This window comes from Pseudoliparis swirei, chromosome 11 (genome assembly GCF_029220125.1).
Source record: "Pseudoliparis swirei isolate HS2019 ecotype Mariana Trench chromosome 11, NWPU_hadal_v1, whole genome shotgun sequence".
Taxonomy (NCBI): domain Eukaryota; kingdom Metazoa; phylum Chordata; class Actinopteri; order Perciformes; family Liparidae; genus Pseudoliparis; species Pseudoliparis swirei.
The window spans coordinates 10143919-10169825 of NC_079398.1; the positions used below are offsets into that span (position 1 = coordinate 10143919).

The following is a 25907-nucleotide window of genomic DNA, read 5'->3' on the forward strand; positions in this document are numbered from 1 at the left end:
CAGTAACCGTCCACCTTTGTGTCATGGTTGTGCATTGCAAATAGAAGCCATTTTAACGCGAGTTTAGCGCCTGCGTCACCTCTCCTGGGGGCGGAGGAATCGGACACGCTCCTGGTGCGGCCCGGCGCCGGGGACTTGAGGTGGCCCAGGCCACCCGGGGACATGTTGCTCCCGGTGGAGTGCTCCGAGAAGACGTTGGGGGACTGGGGCATGTGCTGTGTCCCGGTGCTGCCGTCCCACGTCCTCCAGTAGGCTTTGCGGCAGGACTCGGGGGACATGTGTTGGGCCACGCTCTCGGCCGAGTCCGGGGTGGCGGGGCCGGAGGCTGAGGGGAAGGTAAAGGTTGGGAGATGCAGGTGTACAAATAAAAAAAGAGGACAGACGCGGAAATGTCAAAACGAAGCTGTGCGGAGGAAACGTCGGCGTAGGGAAGGTCAGCCAGATGGGAAATGAAAGAGGAACACACACTAACCCCCGTGGAGATTATCTAGGTACACAAAGGCCTTCCAACCTCTGCATTAAGCCCTTCTCTTCTATCCTCTTGACCATATTGCTTATTTATAATTGAAAGCCATGTTAACAGGAAGCAGCTGCGATACTCCAGCTGCTTATCGGAAGCATAGCGAAAGCTCTTTGTCTCATTGTGTTAGGATGCCCGGTGAAAAGCTGGTGAAACCCCCCCGTACATATGCAGCGCTCAACAAACGGGAACTCACCGGGCAGGTTGATGGTCTGGTCTCCCAGGAAGAGGCGCCTGGCGATGCTCCGGCGGTACCAGGCTCTCGGGAAGGCCAGGATCTCGCTCAGTCGCCTCATGTCGTACTTGAAGGACGCCGAGCCAATGTCACACACGGCTAGGGACACACACACACACGCACACAATATTACATTTTTGTATAGTTTGATAGCATATGGTGGTTAGAACAAATCTACAGGGCAAACATAAGCTCTGGTGCATTAAGAGATTGGAAAGTCAGTTTCATATCTTGTGAACATGTCCCAATCATCAACTCCTTCTGGTACACTTCAAACACTTATCATCACTAGACAATGTTAAAAGAGGAATGGGGGGAGGATGCCATCCCTCGTGTTATCACCCCCCCCCTCCCCCTCCCCTCTCCGCCCCAGTAGAAGCAGAGCGAGTGACTAATTTCGTCCAGTCCGCCTGACTCGTCGTGAGAGCCCGGCGGCTCTGATGCATCAGCAGCCCGACGGTGCCGTGTGCAGATAAATCCGCGGAGCTCTCCGTGGTGCTGAGGAAGTATTCGGACGGATTTGTAATCGTGACTGTTTCTCGGAGCCCCGCTCTCCCGTCAGTTCCCTCGCGGATCTTTAATATTCTCCCGTTGCGAAGGAACAAAACAAACCGTCCCGGATGTTTAAAAAAAATGTACAAATCTCCACCTGCTGATAATGTGTTTCATACCTCCTAGAGGTATTCAGCTCTGTTGTGGATCACTTCCAAATACATTTATGCATTTTTCTTACACTTTTCCTGGGATTTGATCCGATTCCACACCTGTATAAACCCCCATCCATGCTTGAACCTTGAACCCGACAGTAATAGTCAGTATAAAGATTATTTTGGGGGATGTACCTGAGATGTTGATGAGGGTCGTGTCCATTTTGCCACCTTTGGCAGGAATAAAGCTTTCAATGAAGGTGGGGCCTCCGGTACGCCTGATGCGGGACAAGCTGACCTTCACGAACTCCAGGTTGATACTCAGAGAGTCTTTTCTTCCCGTGACTGAAGACGGCTCCTCGTCTACTGTTCCTTGAGAGAGAGGGCGATCGTCAGGCCAACAATCACGGATCTCCCCATATCCACTGGATCTCGCAGTACATCATATCCAGCGTGAAGTGAGTCGTTAGAAGCTGCGGCCCTGTATTAATAAGCATGGTAGAAGAGACACACTTTCCCTTTTCCATACCCAGTGGCCCTTGGCCCGGCGGCAGGCCCGTGACAGCAGATTTCTGCTTCCCGGCGCCGTAGGGGTGGAAGACGAAGAGGGAGAAGTCAGACATGCAGGCGGTGAAGCTGAGGCCCGAGGAGCTACTGGGGGGGCCCGTGAGGTCGGACTGGCTGCTGCTGTGGCGGCTCCGGCCCAGAGGGCTGCCCAGCAACGGAGACGCTGGAAGGAGGCAGAGGAGGGCGGGAAAACACACGGAGGAGGTAAGATGAAATATGAAAAGATATGACACCCACGAGGAGACTGCATCTGCCAGATTTGTGTTTTAATCTCGTGTTCTGATGCTATACGGTTGTTATTATTCTGGTTGAATTCGCGTTGAAAATGTAAATCGGAAAGAAAATGAAGTCAGATCTGGTGTCTTACGAGAGAGTAGTAAACATCTGTTTATGGTAATATAATGCCATCCCTCGCGTGAGCAAAATGATCAAAATGCACCCCCCCCCCTCCCCCATTGTTAACCCCCTCCCCTCCCCCGTAGAAGCAGAGCGAGTGAATACGTTTGTCTTTAAAAAATTTATAGTCAGATTCTGTGTCATACGAGAGAGGAGTAAAAATCAGTTCATGGTAATATAATAACATGACAAACATGTTGCAACACGGGCATTTGGTCTCTCCCAATATGAACACGGTGCACGGAACATGGAGGAAATCAGCAGCGCCGTTGTTTAGTGCTCACATGTTAATGCTTCACTGGCATATGAATGCAATTGTTCTTTTAAATTGAGAAAAAAAACTGTACATTTACTGTGGATATACGAAATATTAAGTATGAAATACACAGAGATGCTCTATAAAAGAAAAAAGAAAAGAATAAAACATGGCAGAAAGTTGCATGATGCTGCAAAAAGACGGACTTGAGGGTAAAATAATGAAAGGATGAGAACAAGCTGAGAGCAGCGCTAGATCCCGGGCTGCAAAACTTTTGTCCACATCTCTCATTAATCCCCCCCCCCCCCCCCCCATTGCTCATACCTTTGCTGGGGGGCGGTTTGGGGATGTGTTGCCCCGGCGGAGTGGAGGAGGGGTGGTGAGACCCCTCAGCGGGGTGGGCTCCCGTCGGGGTCTCCAGCTCTCCGCGGTTGGAGGAGAAGACCAGGTCCAGGGAGGGCAGCTTGAGCATGCACTCCACCCGGGACATCGGCAGGCAGCTGAAGCGGATCTGAGAGGGCTGAAAACATGACAACACCGTGGTAACTCAGTGTCAGGAGCGCGGCTGGCTCGTTAAAAGAATACCTACGATGCACTCAATGTGATGCGACGTATCAACGACAAACATAACGATCATCTTTGAATAGCTTCGGATTTTTAATGACCTGCAATTATTAGAACTATTAGAAAGGTAAATGAGCTCTGGGGTACACAGGAGGAGGGAGTGAGGATCATTGCATGCTGGGTAATGGGGAAAAGGTACGCCAAGGACATCAGGATTCTCTCTGTAACTTCCACGAGTCGAATGGGAAACGACAGCTATTTGGTTCCTATTAAATTAATATTATCCGTTTAAAAGTAAAATTGCTCTCACAAGGAAATGCGTGAAAGTTATTTTTGCTGCTGCTGTCATTTAATGTTGCAAATGGCCGGCCGGCAGTACCTGGACTCTGACGTACACGACCACGTCCACGGGGAAGGAGGAGTAGGCCGACGTGGAGGAGGACACCAGGGAGGTGGTGGATTCCTCCAGCTGCTCCACCGGGTCGAACTGAGCCATGTCCTCCTCCTGGGTCGCCACCGCTGAATGGGGGAGGAGCACAAAGACACGCGGTAAACGCCCCCAAAGAAATGGACCGCCAACGTCACATGAGAAGGTGACCGCTCCGACGTTGAACGGACCTGCGTAACCCCTCTCCACTGGAGTGATGGGAATGGTCTCCAGCGCCTTTTCCAGGAAGTCCAGCAGACAGGGGCTGATGACCATTTCCTCCGGCAGAGTCTGCAGGGCCACCCAGGCGTAGAGCTTGGCCGCCTTCACCCCGCCACTGCCCTTTCCTTTGGCTGCAAGGACGCACGGGGAGTTTAAAACCTTCTGTAGCCTGGACCATATGTCACTTTACGACGTTTTTAAACTTTAAACACACTGGAACCGTGTTGATAAACTTATTTTGTTGCCCCCCCCCCCCCTTTGTAGTGTGCATCAATATTCATGAGCCCAAGTTTGATCAAAAAGGGACCCTCTAAATTTGTGCCTTGAAATATAAAGACAACATTTGCAGGCGTTTGATTGGTTGGCGTCCTCGTCTAGATGTAAATCACATGGGCCATTACAGACGGTGCGAGCGCATGCAAGGAGAAACAAGGGAATGCTCAGTACCTGACGGGATAGGTGGGGGCGGGGGAGGTAGGAGCGAGTTCGTCTGGCTTTGGACGCCATTGGGAGGGCCGCTATCTTTCATACCAAACAGCTTCGACTCTTTGGAGAGCGTGCGATTGAGAGAGGATCCGCGCGAGGCGCTGGGCGACTCCGTCTTCAGTGTTTTGGAGTTGTAGTGCAACTACAAAAAAAGGGGGAAAGCAAAATGGAAGGTTGAATAATGTCACGCAACAACAATAAATGAGAAGGAAAAAAAAATGGGGGTTTCGGAGAAACTTGTGGACACGTTGGCTGACCTTCACGTCCACTCCTGGAATGTAGAATACGGTGGTCTCCGTGTCGTTGGGTTTGGTCTGCAGGGTGGAGGGACATTTCTTGCCGGCGAGGAGGTAGGTGGTGGAGGTGTAGGTGGGCTGCAGCTTCTTCTTCTTGGGAGGAGACTCCTGGTCCAGACTCTTGAGGCTGTGCTCACAGCTCCTGCAATAAAAACACGCCACAGGGAGACAGCGAGCGTGAGAGGAAGGCGTGCCGCAGGCCTCGATTTGATTACTTATCTGAATAAAGGAGCTTTTTACTCCCCACTGAGCACGGACTACACCATCACATATCATCTGGCAAATAATTAGAGGAGATTTCCTAAAGCAGAGGTTTGATTTGACTCCTTTCTAGACGAAACAGCATGGCAACTTGAGTCAGACTTTTCATAAATCTATTCAGTCGTTATCAGAATACGAAGCGAGCCTTTCATCGTACTTCCTGTGGGTAATGTCCTCGTGCTCCGGCTGCTGGGTCGTGGGGTGAAGGACACACTTCCCGCTGTCGATCTCCACGCGGACATCCAGCTCAAAGTCAATGTTTCTCTCCGTCGCCGGGCCGCCGAAGCTGCGTCCGGCCGGCGTGCTCGGCCAGCGCTCGCTGAACAGCTGACTCACGGCGGAAAACCCGGAGGACTTCCTGTGAGACGCTTGGCTGCGGGGAAGAGAGAAAGAAAGGGAATATTTGGTGAATGGCGAAACACCGCGACGCTATATTTATATTTTTGTGTGTGTGTGTGTGTGTGGGGGGGGGGGGGGGTAGGGACTCACATGGGCCTTCGATAGCTCGGCGGTCTCTCCCGTTCGAACTCGTCCTCCTTTTCAGAGTCTTCGGAGGACGACGAGGACAGGTCATCGCGCCTCATGTCGTCATGCTGGAAGGGAAGTGGCGGTGAAAAGACGGCAGGGGTGCCGGGGGCACTGAAAACTGAGCCCTCCATAACAGATGGAGAAAGATGGTGATGGTGGTGGTGATGGTGGTGAGGATGGGATGGCTCGTCAATGGTGACTGACAACAGGTCCACCTCTGTCTCCTCGGGAAACTTCAGAGAGGGGCAAAGAGTCAAACTCACACAGGGAGACGGCTCTTCATGAAGCGCTTCATACTTAAGAGGGTTTTAAGTATGAAGTCGGCAAATGAATCGTGACTTTTAAGGAGGTAGTGTTCTGGTCATTGGACCACAGGGTACTTCCTGTCCTTGCACGTGTGACATGTTGTCGACAGCTGAAGGCTGAAATCATATGTCTTGTTATAGACACGTCCAATGACAGAACACTAGCAGCCCAACAGGACCCCGAGAGGCGCAGAGAGGCCATGCACTTCCTGTGAGGAGGAATGAAAGAGAGACGGAAGCAGCAACGCCCCGACGAGGTTGGGCTAGGGGGGAGGAGAGAGAGAGAGAGAGAGATGCCCAAGAAAGTCTTCAAGTACACCAAGTCTGCTATCCTTAAGGACAGCTGGAAACAATAGAAACAAGAGTTGAGAATGTTTGCTCACTGCATCTGAAACTGGACTAGAAGGCTGTCGGGGCATCAACAATATTTATTTTTCCCTGAGTGGGAGAGTAGGTGGGCGTAGGCTTCGGTCTAAGTCCGTCATCAATAATTTCGGCTGCATTGTGGGGCGAACACTATTTGAATGTTAATGAAGCTGGTGTTTTTCCCGCTAAAGCAATCAATCAGGACACGACACAAATCATTGTTTAGCTATTAAGTGTGAATTGACTTGCATGACGATTTTTTATTCATTTTTTAAAAGGTGCATTTTCATTCAAAATTATCTGGAACAAAATGGGATTTGTGTCAAATGAGTGGATTTTTGGTCCCAAATGGGTTAGGATTAGTTTGAGTCTCCCGGTGTCTCTGCTGGTTGCCTGGCAACCATGCAATGTCAACGAGACTCCGAGCGGTCAACGCGCCGAGCCGAGGAATAGTCCGCCCCGTAACCTCGCCTGAAAACGCACCTTGTAAATCTTAACATTTTGGTTTTCGGACAAATTAAACAAAGAATAATATAACATGTCGTTTAGCGATATGTGTACAATATGGAGCCTTTTAACACGATGAAATGCCGATGTGTGCCACTTGGGGTAATTAGGGGGAATTCCTGTTTAAGGGAGGTATGGATGCAAAATCTAAACGATTTATCCAATTAGTGTATTATATTTAAAAAAAATGTAATCTGTATTTCATCGTCCACTGTTGGGTGCGAGAGAGTTCCAGTTGTGTGATAAACAGCAGCTGACAGGCTGTGATTCAGAGCCGAGCCATGCACAGTTGTTAGAAATATTAATGATTAAGGCAAGTTGATTTGGATATTTAATGCAGTTTCAAGACAGGATGAGAACGTGTGGGCCCATAAGTTATTAGCAGCATTCCAGCTACGAACTTTGTCTCATTTATGCGAGAGAAATTAATTTCCGAGAGCGTGCCTGCGCTATCCAAATACAATCCTGGACCAGTTCCTCTCTCATATCTTGGCGGGTTATGAAATGCTGCAGGTATTTATCGAGAGAGTGGGTAGTAATAAAAGACTGTAGATGATGTATTTTAGTTCCACATCCCATAAATCATAGTGTAAACTAGGGACACAAAGATCCAGGATTACAGGAAATTACCATGCAAATAAACACACTGTTGTTCAACATAACATTGGCGTCGTATCGATGCAGCGGGAGCCGGCATTTCATCATCCTGTTTTGATTTTGCATAATCAAAGTCCTATCAGCACGCTCGAGGTAATCACAGAGGAGAGAGAGAGGAAAGTGTTTGTTGCTCTTGGTTATTTCAACTTGTTAAATTAAATCTCTCACATATATATGAGGCCATATACCTTGAATATTTCTCCTGGACTGACAGGAGCATGTGCAGCGTCCAGAGCCTGATTAGTTATCTTCAATTGAACAAAAGGAGTTATTAAAAAAAAGAGCTCATTCAAAATAAAAATTCAAAATGTCATAAAATCCTCCGGACGTTAACGCTCTCTTCTCTTTAAGCCGTGTTTAAAGTAAACCCGTGACCGCGTGACTTACACGCCACAGTACACATCAGGTAGCATGGAGGTCCATTACACACAAAAACATGAAGGGTGAGATGATGATGTTCAAACTGTAAACAGGAAATGGCACAAAAACTCTATCTACTGTCATTGTATTTGGTGAAAACAAATGTGTCTCGAGCATATTCGCTCCGGTGCAATGGAATCTGTCTGAAGCTACGTCATGACGCCGCCGTCACCGTGGGAGACGCGCTTGACGGTTACCGTGTCCTGGATGTTGAAGGTGACCCGAGGTCCAGGTGAGGACGCGTCCATGCGCATATCCGGGAGGTCATCCACATCGCCCATCCTGGAGCTACAGACGCACAAAGCAGATGCACACAGATACTTTAAGTGGGGAGTGACATCAGTACGACATGTTGTGACGATCATTCCTGCAATAGAAATAAATCATTTTCATTTCAGAAGCCATTTTATTGACAATTATTCACAATTGAATGACTTAGTAATTCAAACTAATTATAAACTTTAGCAATATAATGACTTTGTCTCTCAATAATGTTTTATTATTTCAAAATAATGACTTAGGAATAATACTAATGGGGAATTTTCTCCAAATAATTACTCATTGATCTATGTGGCAGCTGTGGGGGTGGGGTCTCCAATTAGGCCTCGGCTACTGGCTGATTGCCAATCAGCCAGCTGCTCTGGCTGATCGCCAATCCGCTGGCAGCCGACGCGGCTCTCATAAGAGGAGCAGTTGAGAGCGGAGTGGGGAGAGTGAGCAGAGGCGCCGTCGTGCGGTCTGCTGGAGTGCAATAAAGAAATGTTGCCAAGTATCTCAAGTGTGTCTGCGAATCTCTGGTGCTTGGGGGGGGAAACCCACGGGTGACGGCCATGGAACTGTCACAATCTATAAAATACTTTGAAGCAGCAGCATCTTTTTACGTACTCCAAGTCTACAGAGTCATTATTTATTTATTTTAGTTACGTATGAGTTTGAAGTACTAACTCATTAGAGATAGTAAGCCTATATCTTTTAAATAAGTACGCATTTAGTTTGAGATCCTAAGTCACTATCTTCAGATACTGAGTCGTTATCTTCAGAAAGTTCAGATACTGAGTCATTATCTTCAGATACCGAGTCGTTATCTTCAGATACCGAGTCGATATCTTCAGATACCGAGTCGTTATCTTCTGATACCGAGTCGATATCTTCAGATACTGAGTCGTTATCTTCAGATACCGAGTCGTTATCTTCAGATACCGAGTCGATATCTTCAGATACTGAGTCGTTATCTTCTGATACAAAGTACATCGTTTGAGATGAGTCAGCAATGAGATACTAACTCATTCTTTGAGAACTTGCATCATTGCAGTGACTTGGGGGATCCATGTAGTTTCATCGCGCTGGCACAATTTAGCTTTTTATGCAACACACACAAAATTATAGTTGATTTCATAAAACACCGTGACCTCTCAAAGCTAAAAGCTAAAATGGTTACTCATCAGATTAATACCTTCTTCCCCAGAGTTAATGCTTCCCCATTGTCAACTGCTTTAACATCATTACTACATAAACTCTGAGGCATCAGCATAATTACAAAAAACAAATGCGTTAAGCACTTCCTCTCCTCTCTGTTCGCTCTCACATTTGTGATTCACTGCGTCCTCTTCGAGAGGAGGCTAATGGAAAAAATGAGTTCCAAACACACACAGCGCCAGAGCAGCGACGCTCCAGGTTACTCTGTCTCGTTTGTTTCCAGCACCTGAAGTGTCCTGTGATGAATGGTACGAAGCCAAGCGGGGCAAGTGGCCACTCCTGAACATCACTTGTCTTCTTACCTCTGCCTGTCCATCCTCTTGAGAGGCGGTCGGCCTGCTGCGGCCGAGATGCTCTTGGAGCGGTTGTAGCTCGGTTTGTAGCCAAGACCCCACTTGTCCTTCAGAGAGGCCGCCTGGGCAGCGACAAACACAAAGTCAGACTGCCTGGGAGAAACCCAGGCCGCCGTACGCCGGGGGACATTTGAGAAGTCCAGTGTCCGAACCTCTTGTGATCGATACATTGCTTATTGCCAAACGGATGCACACGCACCCTCATGCTGGAGCGACGCAGCTTCTTCCTGACGTCTCTCCTGATGTCGTTGACGGCCACGGACTCCATCTGCTGATAGCGCTGGATCTCCTGGTTGATGGTGCCTTCGCTTGCCCCCAATTTCCTGTGGTTAGGTTGAAGAGCATTGGAGATTTTATTAACAGGAGGTCAATGAATTGTACGACTTTTTTTTCTTCATTTTTTTTTCAATTCAGTTTATTTTGTACAGCCCAATATCACAAATTACAAATTCAGGATCAGGAAAAACTCCCAAGAAATAGAAAAAAAAACATTCACTGCGAAAAAAAAGAGAAGGAACCTTCAGGAGAAAGCAACATTTTTCGAATCATAACTATCTTACTTGAGGTCGTCGATGACCTTGGCCTGTTCGTTCAGCTCCCTGATGTCCACCACCCTCTTGGTGAACTTCCTCCCTCGAGAGTCGACCACTTGGTTCCCCATTGCCATCTGCCTCCTGGGGTCAATGGTCTCCTGTTGGGTCACAACAGTGGTACACGCCCCAACATATTTATTTTTAAAAAAAACAGATGATGGCGAAAAAGAAAAACCTGCTGATCAAAACGCCCCCGGAGAAATTACTCCTGAAAGATTTTTCCGCCAGACAAAGTGCAGCAATTGAGAACGCACCCTTCAAAATATGTTCGATTAGTGGTGAATTATTTTGAATTGTTAGGGTTTCATTCCAGTCGGGTTATATGTAGTCCAATCCACACACCAGGTATCATCAATGTCACAAAACGAAAGACACCATCACCACCACCACCACCTCTATTGCACCAGGGGAATTATGCAGCTCTAATTCATCCTTTCACCCACCATTGAAGCTTAGTGAGCAGGGGAAGCAAACGCGAAGCAACACCATTCTCCATCGTCGTGAGTTAGTTCAAAGCATGTCATCGCATCGCTCAGCATTCTGGAATCAACAACCCTCGTGTGATATCCGAGACGCGACGCCAGCCAGCAAAAGTGATTGGTTTTTTTCTTCAAATTTCCGACACAGCCCAGAGAAGAGTTTTTAACACCGCGTGGGTGGCTACATACACAGGCCCAGGAGACGGGTCTTTGGGCCCTGGCGCTGCCCGCTCGGAGGCGAGGCGACGCACAGTTTAAGTAGTCGGCTGGGACCGACACACTCTGAGGCCTGGGGCTGAGGCCCAGGATGTGGTTTACCAGACGCTTCCTTAAGGTCAGCCGAGGGCTGAACTGGCTCCCCGGACTCTGTAAACAACGGCAGGGACAAATGGGTGGAGAGGTGGAAGAACGGTCGACTCGGGGTCGAGCTTCACCTTCGAGGTGAGCCCGGGAGGATTCGCTCCAATGCATCCAACATTAAAAAGGAATAGTCGGACATTTTGGGAAATGAGCGGATTTGCGGTTTTTATTTCTCCGAGCACGACGAAAAGATAAGATAGCGCTCCGTGTCGGTCTGTTTGATATGAGGCTACGATGGGAGGATAGTTAGCTTAGCATAGGGTCTGTCCAACGGTGAGGAAGTGCAGATCACACATTATATCTTGATCTTTTACCTTTTTTTTTTTTTAAACAGTGCAAAAATGAGAGTCTCGTCGTCGGTGTGTCGCCAGACGACCGGAGTTGGATCGCAGCATATTCTGAGCTGTGGCTCAAAGGTTGAGTCGTCTTCCAACCGGCAGCAGAACACCAAATTCGAAACCACGGCTCCTCCAGTACATGTTGATGGTCTTGGGCAAGGCACTCAACCCCAAAAAGCTCCTGAAAGCTGTGCCTATGGTATATATATATATCTGTGTGTGTGTGTGTGTGTGTGTGTGTGTATGGGGGTATACATGGCTTAGTTAGAGTCCTGATGGGCAGGTGTGCAGGGTTTTTCCTGCATAGAGAACATTTGGGCGCGCGCCTAATCCGTTTTCCCGAGCGCCTAAGGCAAAAAAAAGTCAGCGATGGAAAAATTAAAAAAAATCACCGCTGATGGAGATTTCACCCTGTTATAATAGTAGGAGAAACACTGGAGTTGATAAGCGTGTCTTGTCTGATCAATATTTCCCAAAGTGTCAAACTATTCCTTTAACTTGTATCAACAACCAGTCGGAGGCTCAACAGCTGAACGTCACAGTTTATGCTCTGTGGTTTTGTTACACAACTGTAGATATCAAGTTCTTTGGAGCTGATCGACTGCTTGCATATTTTCCTAAACATTAAACGTGTCATCACAAGTTGAAAGTGGTACAATACATCTATCCGTGGTGGAAATAACGTAAACAATAGACCCAACGAGAGAGGGAGCTGGGACGGAGATGAACCCGTGAGTGACTGACCATGTGGACGGTGGGCGACATGGAGTCGGCTTCGTCCTCGTCCGAGAGGTCCGCCATGTTGACGGAGTTCAGGTCGGCGATGTCGTCCACGTCCTCCTCGCCCGTCAGCGACGTCAGCGTGTTGCCCAGCGCGTTGAGGCGCTTGCCGATGTTGGGATCCATGTGGACGTCGATGCCGCACATCTTCCAAAGCACGTTCAGGGTCCAGGTGCCGGCACTGCTGCTCTCTGTTTTTTGAGGAAGAGGAGGAGGAGAAGAAGAAGAAAGCCAAGAGGAAGAGGAAAGACAGAACAGCCCGAGGAAGCGGAGGAAATTAATTGCAAAATAAAGTTTTCAGACAGCGGCCTCGCGCTCATTGTGCAGCTTCCATGTGCGATCCATATTTGATGGACCGGAGCTTGGTTAAAAGAACTCGCCTGCCGAAAGTTGCCCCGTAGTTCTGGAACATACTTCATATGTACCGTCAGGGACCACACCTGTACACAGAGCACACACACGGACAACCGCCAGTCAATAGTTCAGAGGAGCGGTGTGCACAGAAAGTTACAGAATAAGGATCTGTTCTGACCTTGTGAAGTCCGGTCAATAATTTTTTTTAAAGACCACAGAAAAAAATGTATTTATATAAGAATAAAATAGCTATTTTGCTTCCGTTAAGCATCTCGAAAGAGAGATTCAATTTGTTTGTTTTTTTCCTTTCTTCACTCATTCACACTAAAAAAAGAAGGCGCTAAAACTGCATAAAAACATTCACGGGGGAAACACGAGGCGTCACTCACAAGCGTTCATGACCATATCCCCTCGGATCTCCGGCTTCCAGTCGTCCCAGGAGGTCTCGAAGCCCTCGGCGAAGCGGAGGCAGAAGTTCTTGAAGTGGCCTTTGCTGACCAGGGACTCGGAGGAGCAGGCGGTGATCAGCGTGCTCTCGATGGTCAGCACCATCGCCGAGCCGGTGTCAAAATCTATGCTGTGGTTGGCCTGGCGGAGAGGCGGGGAGAGGGGGGGGGTTACCGAGGCCTCGAGTGAGGGGGAAGACCATGGCAGAAGAAGCCACTTCCATGCGTAGAGGTAGCTGGTAACACTTCACTCTACTGTGCAGCCGCTCCATCGGCTCAATAGCAATCAGGATCAATGTGGTTACTTTGAAAGAAAAAGGTTCGCTTAACAATTACAGGAATTAGTCCACAAATTAGTGCTCTTGTAAATGCACCAGTGAGTGAGATGTTACCTCGCTTTGCAGTTGGTTTGATTGTGTTTAATTGGGGATGCCCTGAATTGTTGGATCGACTCTACATTGGTGCTAAAAATAGGGGTCTGATCATTATCTAAGACATAACTGGAGGAAAGTAAAACGTAATTATAGAAAAAAAATTTTTTAAAGCACGTCATTCCCCTAAACTAACTGATTATCTATCATTATCAACTGGATGAGAAGCAGGCCGCACTCTTTGGAACAATTACTGCAGGAATCCAGGTACTTTTCAAAACGGCTGCCTCGGATTTTGAACACAGAGGCTGCTCCGTCACCAGAGCTGTTGGTGCAACTTTATACAACTCTGTGTCGGGTCTCTTAGCCTGAAAAAATAAATACGCCCCAGGTCTCAATCTCAGCATGATGAGGAATACTCTGGACACCAACTGGCATAACCTCTTTTCAGAATGAAGTAATTACACCCCCCCTCCGAAACACCTCCGACACCAGCTCAAGCATCGTTAGCGCTTGTTGTGCTGCCAGCTTTGTGGGCTGGATTCTTAATTGGTACAAAGTGGTGCGACCTGCCATCGTCCCAGCAACGAGAGCGCTGGTGATGCAGTGTGCTCGTGGAGAGGACTGATCACAACACGCCATCACAAGAGGTGTAATAAATGTCGTCTGTTACTTTTCGTGCATTTTTTTCCCGGCCTACTGAAGTGTCGGCCCCAGCTTCAGAGTGGATGTCCTCCGTAGCTGGTGCTTGTCCTCTCTATGGAAATATAAGTGTGACATAACAGCCGGTAGATTTCATCTCTGTGGACATAATGTAGTATATAGCAGAGTACTGGAGTACAGCGAGACAACGGACACGGACCAGATTCATTCATATCCAGTGTTTCCCCTAAAATGTTCTATAAGTGTGTAAAAGAGGGGGGTCTGGTCATGTAGAACCATGAATATGATTTCCATTGTTAGCAGATATATTTAAAAAATTAAATACCAACAATAAATAATTTGTCATTTTCTGCAGTCTGATGAAGACTAACATGGCACACAGGGCATGACGTCCATATAGAGCAGAGACATGGTCACCATACAGAAATGCCTTTGGTGGACTAAAAGAAAAAAAGACATTAGTCCCAAAGGCATCGACACGTTATTTAACCAACCCTACGGGACGGCAACAAAGTTGAATTTGTCGCACATTTGCATTGCCATTTGTTGTGGTCTGGTTGTGTATCACTGGTTGTTTGCTTTGCATTGAGAGTCTACATTATGTACATTATGTACTTTATGTACATTATGTACTTTATGTACATTATGTACAGTGATGGACGGTCCAGTCCGCCCACGAACAACTTAACTAGGGGAAACACCGATATCAAAACTGGTAACAGAGGAATTGTTCTTTTATGAAAGTAAAGAACAAAAATACATTTGTGTTATAAGTTATTAATAAATAGAAAAATCCATGACATGAACACTGGTAGTTGATGATTGCAAGAGCGAATGGAGGTGATGATAACAATGAGTGGATGAAGTCAACAGGTCGAGCCTTACAATGATTCCTGCTTTTCATTTTTTAAAGTTAGAAAAGGAATCTTAATAAGCGTGACTTTACGATGATATTTACATATATTTATCTGCTACCACACATCTGCAAACTGTGCCTTCTACATGTAACTGCTAAAAATGCAGCCATTGTATTTTAATGCCAATCGAAGAGTTGTTACCTCTCTGATTACATCATTTGCATCAAACATGGCTGCATATGTAAATGTGAAACATTTTAACAGAATGACCTTGAAGGCAACAGATTGCAGAACCTGCCATACTTTATGTAATCAGCAACTACGACATATGAACTTTGGCATCTACGTCGAGAAGTAAGTTAGTAAGAAATATGTCAAACATGTTTGCAGTTCTACAATGTCGACCGCGGACGATCCGAACCGAGCGGCTCACCTGGGACGTGGTGGTGATGGGCAGGCAGATGCCCAGGTCGTGGACGGTGAGTTGCAGGAAGAGGGTGCTGAAGGCCTGGGCCGAGGTCTGCTGGATGCCCGGCAGCTTGTCCACCACCTCTTTGGTGGCCATGTGGACGTCCTTGTTGAGGGCCAAGCGCTGCTCGTTCCAGTTGTCGTACGCTGCCTTGTAGTTCAGCCAGAAGAGCACAGCTGGAGGGGGGGGTAAATAATTCAGAATCAGCAGCCTGAATGTGGCTTTCAAGACATCCGTGGTGCTTCTTGGTTGTGTGTGGAGATCAGACGCGAGTCCATCACACGGCCTTTTTCAAGCAGCGCTGAGGGGCTCAAATCCTTAAGGACACTGTGGGGCGTCGTATAAACCGCAATGTTGATGATGTCTTAAGGGATTAACAAACAACATTAATAGGAAATGGTTAAAAAAAAAGGTGTCACTGCGTCACTACATCACTCAATGTGGTCACGTCCGTTTGCTGGTTGCAAAAAGCCAAGATGGCGACGGCCAAAATGCATAACTTGAGACTTAATTTCCCATCTTTGAACTTAATGTTGATGCCGAATACACGACAACATTTTGTGACGGCATCTTCTGTGTGAAGACAGACAGAATGATAAAAACCCCGATAGTTCCCTCTTCGGTGGGAGTCTCCAGGACCACATGGCGACATTATGACACAGACAGACCCACAAGGAGAAAACAAAACCAGCCGCTAACCGGAACACGTTTTAAGCCTTGATATTTATTGTGATGCGGGGGGGGGGGGGACCGTACCTCTGTCAAATGCCACCGGCTGGGCGAAAACAATGGGCCTGTTGAGCGTGATGAGGACGGCCTCCTTGTCCGAGGAGCTGCTGATCTCCTCCTGCAGAGCGTTGCGCAGACCGATCCGCGTGCGGAAGTACGCCACCTGGTGGAAGTCTGAGCCGGCCTCTTCGTACACCTGGAAGGGAGAAAGGAGCGTCACGTGGCGGTCTGCAGTCACCTTCTAGACATTTCCCGGACGGCGCTTTGGTTTCGCGAGGCCCAATCAGTACCTGGTGCTTGACGATCTGCCCGAGAGCCAGATGGAGATCCACTTGACATTTGCCAAACAGCTTCAGGTAACTGCTGCTGCCGCCGGGCTGAGCCTTGCACTGGATCCTGTTGGACAGCTCCAGCTCGATGAGGCCCGTCTCAAAGCGCACGGCTCGCATGGAAGGAGTGGTGGCGGTCATCTGGATTCCCTGCGGGGGAGAAGAAAAGAAAAAAAACAGGCTTTTCTGGAAATTCCTAAAAAAACGCAGTGGAAAGGAGCCGCGTCCTCATTTTATTCTGTAAAACAACGCAAAGTTCTCCGCCCCGATGGCCTCACTGCCACTGCGACAGAGAGAGTGAACACAACGTACCTTGAACATGAGGCTGAGAGAATAAAGCAGGATTTTGGGCTTGTCTGCATCTGTTGAGGTGTCGGGCTCGTTCCACAGTGGGATGGGTTGCTCTCCTCCTGCACAGAGTAATAAACAAGTCAACCTCACACGGACCGTTACCTACATTGTAATGGACTGGGATTACGTCTCTGTGCCTGAAGTGTCCCAGAGCTGCATAAAAAACTAAAAAAACTCAGTCTCTCTCTCCCCTGGGGTCATTGCATCGATCAAGCTTAGAGAGCTAAAAAAAAATTAAAAAAAAAACCTCACGATCGATACTTTCGTGGAAATGAACAGGACTAGATTTGTGCCAGAGCCCTGGGCATTGTTTTGGCATTGTTTTGTGTGGACAACAATATATTTCATTGATTTAAGGAGCAGCTGTAGGCTACAGAGTACTGCTGGGAACCGTCAGATGTTTAGGATTAGATTAACTTTATTGATCCGAGAGAAGCAAAAAGTGGCAGAAGCAAAGGCGAAGGACGTAGCTTCGTGCAGGTTGTGTCTCACGATATGATAACGAGGTGAAGTTATGCACCCCGGCATAGAAGTGTAAAACATTGGTCTTTGGTGGAGTACCTGACACCTTCTGAATGACCTCGTTGACCTCCTTCATGAAAACCTTTTGCAGGAAGACCAGGTGGTTGAGCAGGTCTGTGGTCAGGTTGTGCTCAAATGAGCCGATCTGCACATGAGGGAAGACAAGCGAGGGCACGTTAAAGAGCAGCGTTGCTCCGCTCGCCGTCTGCTCATCTTCTGACCGCGTCGTCCCCGTCGGGGAGCCGCTTACCTCGGCCACGCAGCGCAGGTAGTTGCCCTGGAGGTAGTTGCCTTGCTTTGCTGGGAAGTCGTCCGGCGCCCAACCCTGGTCCGAGTGGCTGTCGTGGTCCTCCATGATGTACTCTCCGGACATGGTGACTGGCGGCAGGGTGAGGCTGGCTGATGGCGGCATGGTGGACATGTCCACCGGGGACACTTTGGACTGGAAGCACAGCTTGTGGTTTGGCAACTCAAAGGTGAAACTGGTTTGAGCACCTAAACAAAACAACAACAGCAAAAAGCATCATTATTATGACTTATTCTGGGCATGCCTCAATGTTGACACACACACACACACACCTGTCATGCCGTGGCTCTTCATGCGGCCCATTTTGTACTCGGCTTTCAGCGAGGGCAGCAGCGCCGCCCCGATGGTGATGCCGTCGATCATGGCGCTGAACTTGAGGACGATGGGCTTCTTCTCCAGGCCCTCGGGGAGCTGGGGGAACTCGTTGGCTTCTACGGGGGTCTGGTTGATGCTGGAGGCTTTCTCCGAGGGCTGCGGGGCTGGGGTGTCCTCCCTATTAGGAGGTTGGCTGTGAGGGAGGGGGGAGAAAAAAAGGATTGCAAAATAGCATTTTATGGTCATGGGTGTCTCTAGCCAGTGGGTGGGGGACTATTTTTGCAACAAACATGGATATTCCCTGAGATAAAAAACTAAATTAACACATTTCTGAGAACACACAGATATTGCAGGAACCTCATCGCCTCACTTTGCAAGTTTGAATAAACTTCATCGCACCACAAATACAGACCCTGCAGATCAATAAGGAGTGATACATATTTATATATTATGTAAAAAAGACGGTCTGCCAGAAACAGACGGAAACAGCACACCGCATCGGGGAAAATGAACCGTTCCTCAATGAGGATGAAGCTGAAATCATGCCGATGTCAGCGTTATTATGCTCATGAAATAGCACTGGGTGGGGGGGGGGGAGGGGGGGAACAGCGGCGTGACCACGGTTTTCATTCGGCACCTCCCATTTTCCAGCGTTGTTCTCCTAGATCTGGGAGCTTGTTTCTCGTAAAAGTAGCAAGTAGTAGTAACTATTACCCACTTTTTCCGTTTCTTTTTTTTCTCCTTCTCTTTCTTCGTCCCCGTAGATTAGACTCATTATCTACAAAAGGTGTTTGACTTTATAACTTTAAGCTGGATTTGCCATCAAATGAGAGCCCAAAATGTACCGGGGTTTGGTAAAGTTTTGCTGTCGGTGGCAGTGACTTACACACTGAAACATACCTCCTATTATTTGTATATTGTGTCTGTGTGCATGTGTGTGGTGTGTGTGTGTGTGTGTGGTGTTTGTGTGTACGTTATTATGGAGAGCCTTGCAGATACTGGCTCATATTGCTGTGAACATCAAATTATAAAAAAAGTTGCGTATTATCCCGGGCACACCTTCAACTCTATAAATATATTAACATAATTCTGAATATCACCATGGAAACAGACCACACACGCAGGCTTTGAAAGCAGTTAACTGGCAACAGTGAGGATGTGCTGCAGTGACCTGTCACTTATGGAGATGAGAGGCTTCTTATGAGGATTTTATTAAATGTAGATTATGATCTAATGGCATTAGTGTGCCGCACAACAGATTCATTTGGGATTTTAAATAGAGTTGCGGGTTTACAACATTTTAATGTCAGTTTCTCATTACTTTTAAATGCAATACATGAGCTACTTGAGCATCACTGGGGTGATTTGGGGGATTTTTCATTTTTCAATTGCCCTAGCTGCGTTGCAGCATATGACATATATTCTGACAAGGTTTATTTCTAATTTAGAAGTTGAAAAATAGCCTCTTGGCTAACTCTGGCACATTTACTGCAATGTTTTTATCAATGTGCACTGTCCCTTATTAAATAAACCATTTAAATAAAGCTTCAGCTTTTACACGCCTATAATAAACTGTGTCCATAAAAAGACACATGGTCCCATTTTCCCCATTAAAAACTATTAAAAGCCACAACCTGATTCCACGGCCACCGGAGCATAAAACCAATTATACCATCATATACAAATTAATTTAGTCGCTAAACCCCGACTGTGAAAAGTTATGTAAACAAATATTTAAAGGGTTAAAATCCAATTATTTTGGTCATTTTAATCGGGACTGATGCTAGTGAAAGCATTCAACTAAAAACAACATTAAAATTATATTAATATACACTACTGTTCAAAAGTTTGGCGTCACAAAAAAACTTTGAAATGTCCTTATTTTTCAAAGGAAACCACAGTTTTTGTCAATGAAGATAGCATTGAATATATCATAAATACACTCTACATAGTTAATGTGATGAATGACTATTCTCTGGTTTTTAATGAAATCTCTACATATGTGTATAGAGGCCCATCTCCAGTGTTCTAGTGGCACATTGTGTTCTCGCCTTAGAAGACTAACGGAGCAGTAGAAAACTATTTTTATATGAGCGCAGCTGAAAACAGTTATGCTGGTGAGAGAAGCTATAAAACCGTCTTTCCTTTGAGCGACAAGTTTGAAAAACAACATTAATATTTCTAATAAAAATCATTGTTTATAACCATATCAATGTCTTGACAATATTTTCTATTTATTTTGCAATTCCTTTCATAAATAAAAGTGTGATTTTTCATGGAAAACACGAAATTGTCTGGGTGACCCCAAACTTTTGAAGGGTAGTGTATATAGGATATTGTTTTGATGGGCACATTTGTGTCCTTGTTTGTGTTTTTTAAACGAGAGTTCAAAGGTCAGATAAATGTAGGGCACGTACACATTGGAGGGCTGGCGGATGAGGTCAGAGATCTGCTTGGAGAGCTGGTGGGAGCTGCGGACCATCATGCTGTGCAGGGTCGCCGGGTGCTGGGGGATGTTGATCATGATGGCGCCCACCTTGAAGACGGCCGCGTTGTTGGTCTTCAGCCCTCGCTGGGCGCTGTACAAGGTCTGCGACTTGGCGATGTTGCACTTGACCACCGTTCTGGAACACAAGAGCGAAAGCGGAATGAGCGGCGAGAGGTGGACGCATCTCCAGGGGGTACGACGCGGACGACGTGGGTGAGACGTGCAAAGCTGAAGTGGAACAACGCGAGAGGACATCAAGCGGTGACGCAGCATGCGGACGCGGGACGGCATTCGGCTTCCCGGGCGCAGGTGGAATGAGCAATCGTCACGGGGACACAAGTTCCACGATGAATGAATGAATGAATTCAACACGATGGAGGTCTAGTGCATGGGAGCCCTTAAATGGTGGCAGTAACATACAGAAACTCTTGTTTAGCTGTGCTGGTGGGAGATGTTGGGAAATCCTCCAGTCTATGCAAGTAGTTGGAAGAGAAAGCCGAGGAATGTAAGGAAGGAAAAGGGAGGGAGGAGGAAGAAGAAGTAGAAGAGGAGAAGAAAGTGTGAAACAGTTTTGAGACACCATAAGGTAAAAAAACAAACAAGTAAGAACATTAGAGGAGTCACTCCGAGCTAAATCGTGATGGTCATGTGACATTTGATTTTTGGTTTTCATGCAAAAGTTTTATGATGGAAAAAAGCCTCTGGATTAATGCCATCGAGGATAACCAGAGGGAACCGCATCTGGAAGAAAACATCTGGAAGCAACAGCTGACATGGCAGACACACTTTAACTGTGACCCACTGGAACCCGTCGCTGCTCAATTAATTGACTTTTATAGTTTATTTGCAGCAAGCAGTTCTCTGCAAAGCCGGGGAAACGATAAGCCAGAGACACGGCGATCCCTCTGACAAACATTTGTAGTTCATACACGAGGAGCAACTAGAAAGCGGCCTGTGAGTGCAGCTCAGAGCGTACGGCAGGAAGAGGACGACGTTAAAAAGCTTCTTATTGAAGCTGCGGCAGAAGTTCTAAACTGAATCAAAAGCGTCGCGCAGACGCATCCGTCTTATCGCACGGCGACGAGCCGTGTAACCTGATTAGGGCGGCTATGGTTTGAGGGAATTGCTTGCAGTGGAAACAAAAACCTCTGTTAACAATCCCCCCTCATCCCGCCCCCCGGGCTGGAAATGAGTCGGTAATTGGCTCCCGCCGAGGAAAACACTGCATCCGAGCGTTTTTTTTGTTTAATTCCAGTGATTTTTACAAAAGGTACTTGACATTTAATCATCTACATGTGAGTTCTGCTGCCGTGTTCTTGCAATTTTGATATTAATGGGCAAACATTCATTATGAGCTGATAGCATATTGATCCTAACCCTTTGCTGTTTGAAATCTGTAATGAGTTATTCTTTTTACTATTTAATTGTAGATATTATATATATATATATATATATATACAGTTGAAATCACACCGCATACATATATATATATAAATAAATATATATATTTTTAATATATATATTTATTTATATATATATATATAAATCACACCGCGTATATATATGCGGTGTGATTTCCACTGTATATATATATTATCTACAATTAACCACTTTAGCCCCAACGCACCCAATAGTAAAAAGAATAACTCATTACAGATTTCAAACAGCAAAGGGTTAGGATCAATATGCTATTCAAAGAATGTGTTGTTATTCAGAGACATTAAATAATCTTCATAATAAAAGAAATCATAATAACGACAAATCAAGCAGAAGTTAGAAAGCGTTTGTACGTACTGGATGTCCGGAGTGATGCCCTCCAGGAGAACAATGTTGACCCCTCCGATGTGAGCCGATGCACACGTCTCCGTCATTTTCTGGTGCAGGATATCTGCCGACAGGTGCGCATGAAAGCAACACGATGTCAAACGGAGCAAACGTCGAAGGAACGTCAGTAGTAACGGGAACCGTTTACCCCGGAGTGGCTGACGCGGTAGCGCCCACCGGGGCCTCACCTTTCATCTTCTCCTTCAGGGTGAAGCTCCCGTGGATCTTCTTCAGCTCGGCCTCCATGGTCAGCCCGCCGATGTCGGCCTCCAGGTGGGTGCGGTTCACCATGCCGATGCCGAACACGATCAGCGTGACGTGCTGGGGCTCGCCGCTCACCAGGCTGCGCCGCCGGCCGCCCGCGGGCTTGTTGGGCGTGGCGGAGGGGTCCTGCTGCTCGTTCTCAAAGATCACTTTGCACAGGGGCTCCGAGGGCCGCCGTCCGCCGTCTGAGGAACAGAGAGGCCGACGCAGAGCGCAACGTGGGATCAATAAAGTATACATCTATCTATCTATCTATCTATTCAACCACTTGTGGGAGAATGTGAAATACCAGTCGATTATCAGTATTTTTCTGGGTAGATTCGTCTTCAGCCTGAACCGGGTGTCATATATCAGGATGAATTAACTAGAAATGCTTAATGCATAGAGCAACTAGAAAATAGAGAAGCAGATAGCTACAGTAGTATGAGCGCACTATCAATGGTGATGACTTGGGGCAAATATTAACAAAATAACAGCAGCTAGATTATTGACTTTTTTTCTTTTCTTTCTTTGGTAGGATTCATGCAAATTCATGATAAAATGTGTCATATATGCAGTATAAATATGAATGAATCGATATCAGCGATGTAGAGTAAAGTCATTTGAGAGTCCAGGCGAAGAAGCGGTCATAAAAGGAGACGGTGTAGATGGGGAAGAAGGGAAATAAAAGTCTGATGTGTGCAAAGTGAAGCAGAACGTTAATACATGGGCGGAACTAGAATGGGCACTCGGTAGAGCGCATACCTTCGCATATCACAAGATTGGGCATTGAATTCTGAACATTTTGGCATTAGTTGCATGCCAATTGGATAAAAATTGACCGCGCTATGGTAAAAAGAAGATGTTGACCTTTCCATGACCTTGACCTTTGACCCGATTGATCCCAAAATCTAATCAGATGGCCCCCGGATAATAACCAATCATCCCACCAAATTGCATGCGATTCGGTTTAAAACTTTTTTTGTTATGCGAATAACACGCATACAAATAAATAAATAAATAAATACACGGCGATCAAAACATTACCTTCCGCATTTTCAATGCGAAGGTAATAAAGACAAGAAATGAGGAACCGGGTGACTGCCGGAAGCTCGATTCCCACCTGCGAGGCAGTTCTCCGGGGAGCTTTTCTCCAGGATGCCGGTGGGGTCGGAGATGAGCGAGTAGAAGTTGAGCAGCTTGTACATGTTCTGCCAGCATTCGGCCGACGGCTCGCTCTGCTCGGACACCGTGATGGAGTCCGAGTCGTCCATCTGGATGGCCATGTGGTCCGCCACGTCGCGGGAGCCCTTCCTCGACACCTGAAGGCGAGACACGGGGATGCCGCGTTAAGTGGGGAAGTGAACCGCCATTCTGCAGGTGATGAGCCCGGAGGACACGGACGGGTCAGGAGATCTCTGAGATGACGCCGTCTACTCGTGACGGACACTCAGGACTGAGTTACTTGGCAGTCACAAGTCCCACTGAAAAATATTCAACTGCCCTTATTTTACCATCAGCTTCTTTTAGTTTGAAGCACAACTATATAATGTGCTAGTGTGAATCTATCAATCAATCAATCAATAAATCAATCAAGCCAAACCGGTTTACAGAGAAGATTCTATCATATTCTCTTTTTGAAAACTTTTTGAGGCTGAATAAAGTACTTTGTCCCCGACACATACGACTGTCCCTGAACGGGGCCCTTTCGAGGAACATCTTATGATCTTCTGGCGCCCTCTAGAGTTTGTGTGGAATTTTATGATTTGACTGATCTTATTTATAGGTTCTGGAAAAGGGGCGACACAGAGGAACATTGGAGACATATTGATATTATTTTTAAAAGATCATAATTTATGTCGTCAGGCTGTTCTTCAAGGTTTTAGATTTTAAAAAAGCAGCGGGGTTTCTGGACTTGGGGGGGGGGGGGGGGGTTCAAATAGGATCCAATTTTCTTTTTTCTCCTGTTGCAGCGTTTGCCAATATTAATATCTGATGGAAAACAAACTTTCAAAGTGCGCACGCTGTCGAGGTCGGATGTCTACGCTGCTTTGCAACGCCAGATCCAGATATTCTCTTTTAAAATTACTTTAAAATCTTTCTTATTCAGGGTTCACATGTGGACCAGTGGATTTACAGGACTTTAAACCAAATGTCCATGACCATACATGTTTACATCTCGGTGAATACACGATTCTATACCTTAAATGACACATATGAATGAGGGACAATAGTTTGATTAAAAGAATAAATATGTATATAAATGTTTATTCTTTTAATCAAACTGTGTAAATGAACATATGAATATAACAAATGTCCATGACTTTTCCAAAACTTCTGGAATTAAATTTTTTTCCAAGGACTTTTCCAGGTCGGGAAACAAATAGTTTAAAATTCCATGACTTTTCCAGGTTTTCCATGACCGTACGAACCCTGCTTGTTCTTACCTTCGAGGTGCGTCGCTCCGAACGCCCGAGGGAGGTGCGTCCTCGGGGCTCCCTTCTCCCCAGCGTGTCCATGCCCGACGGAGGCCCGTTGGGTGGCAGACCCCCGGCCATGCCTGCTCCGCCTCCTCCGCCCACCCCTCTCTTGCTCTTCAGGGTTTGGGCTCCGCTCCGCCCCGCCCCGTTGAGGCTGCCCCGGGAGCTGCGGCTGAAGTCGGAGGACCGGAAGTGGTGGTACGGCCGGACCTTGAAGGTGGGCGTCGGGGAGGCGGAGCCGGCGGTGTAGCGGCTCAGCTTGATGTCCGTCTGCGTGGCTTTGATGTCGTCGATCATGGTGCTGAACTGGTGGATGAGGCGCACCAGGGCCATGTCCACGTGCTGGCTGATGGACTGGCAGGCGGTGGTGAAGTCGCAGTGGAACGTGTTGTAGTGGCGGCGGTTGAGGTCGTGGAAGGACAGCGGGGCGGCGGTGGGGCCCTGCGGAGCGCTGGTCGACTTCTCCATCACCACGGCGTTCAGGCTGAACGTCTCGATCAGCAGCGCCGGCTTGAACTCCAGCGGAGGGAGGTTCACCAGGCCTTGTCTGGAGACGCGGGGAGGCAGACGGAGGCGTTCAGCCGACACTCGACACTCGAGCGCCCCGAACTCAAAACACAGTCGGGGAAAAGCACAGGAAAGGAATGAACCTCTCAATCACGCCGCGCTAGTCCTCACCTCCTGGACCTTTTGTTTTCCCGCTCTTTGGAGGTGTCGGAGTCGACGATGTCTGCTCGTAGACACTCGAGGTTGCCGGAAAAAGACAAGTGCTCTCCGAAATACATCTTGTAACTCAGTGGAGTGGCGTCTTGGGCCTGGGTGCCTGTGTAGCTCAGCAGAGGCTTGAAAACAACCTGAGGGAAGGGAAACAGACACAGGGATCGCTGGAGGGGCTTCGCGGGGAAAAGAGTTTGCAACACCCACGCCGATGAACACGAATCAAGGCCAAGTTAAAGCGCTCGCAACACAATCAACCCGGCACATACACTACCGTTCAAAAGTTTGGGGTCACTTAGAAATGTCTTTATTTTTCAAAGAAAAGCACTGTTTTTTCAATAAAGATAACATTGATCAAAAATACACACTATACATTGTTAATGTGGTAAATGACTATTCTAGG

General features: G+C 47.2%; 1 protein-coding gene across 10 annotated transcripts in view; it reads right to left on the minus strand.

Annotated features, from left to right (window-relative positions):
• Window positions 1–25907, minus strand: part of kiaa1109 (KIAA1109 ortholog) — an 81178-nt gene that overhangs the window by 12977 nt on the left and 42294 nt on the right. For 2 of the 10 annotated variants that reach the window (XM_056426697.1, XM_056426695.1), the window contains exons 47-80: window positions 25466–25641; window positions 24755–25334; window positions 23431–23629; window positions 22253–22513; window positions 22035–22128; window positions 20170–20376; window positions 17710–17945; window positions 17381–17625; window positions 17170–17275; window positions 16570–16667; window positions 16219–16407; window positions 15956–16124; window positions 15164–15375; window positions 13884–13967; window positions 12783–12981; window positions 12420–12479; window positions 12004–12230; window positions 10751–10927; window positions 10050–10180; window positions 9689–9812; window positions 9439–9551; window positions 7858–7948; window positions 7429–7488; window positions 5367–5638; window positions 5035–5250; window positions 4578–4758; window positions 4282–4462; window positions 3804–3965; window positions 3565–3704; window positions 2946–3141; window positions 1932–2132; window positions 1598–1774; window positions 717–854; window positions 80–325 (exon numbers count right to left, since the gene is read on the minus strand). In XM_056426697.1, coding sequence (XP_056282672.1) covers window positions 80–325; window positions 717–854; window positions 1598–1774; window positions 1932–2132; window positions 2946–3141; window positions 3565–3704; window positions 3804–3965; window positions 4282–4462; window positions 4578–4758; window positions 5035–5250; window positions 5367–5638; window positions 7429–7488; window positions 7858–7948; window positions 9439–9551; window positions 9689–9812; window positions 10050–10180; window positions 10751–10927; window positions 12004–12230; window positions 12420–12479; window positions 12783–12981; window positions 13884–13967; window positions 15164–15375; window positions 15956–16124; window positions 16219–16407; window positions 16570–16667; window positions 17170–17275; window positions 17381–17625; window positions 17710–17945; window positions 20170–20376; window positions 22035–22128; window positions 22253–22513; window positions 23431–23629; window positions 24755–25334; window positions 25466–25641 — 6148 coding nt within the window. The remainder of the gene's footprint in view (window positions 1–79; window positions 326–716; window positions 855–1597; window positions 1775–1931; window positions 2133–2945; window positions 3142–3564; window positions 3705–3803; window positions 3966–4281; window positions 4463–4577; window positions 4759–5034; window positions 5251–5366; window positions 5639–7428; window positions 7489–7857; window positions 7949–9438; window positions 9552–9688; window positions 9813–10049; window positions 10181–10750; window positions 10928–12003; window positions 12231–12419; window positions 12480–12782; window positions 12982–13883; window positions 13968–15163; window positions 15376–15955; window positions 16125–16218; window positions 16408–16569; window positions 16668–17169; window positions 17276–17380; window positions 17626–17709; window positions 17946–20169; window positions 20377–22034; window positions 22129–22252; window positions 22514–23430; window positions 23630–24754; window positions 25335–25465; window positions 25642–25907) is intronic. The other 8 variants (XM_056426700.1, XM_056426696.1, XM_056426699.1 and 5 more) reach the window with 8 other exon arrangements.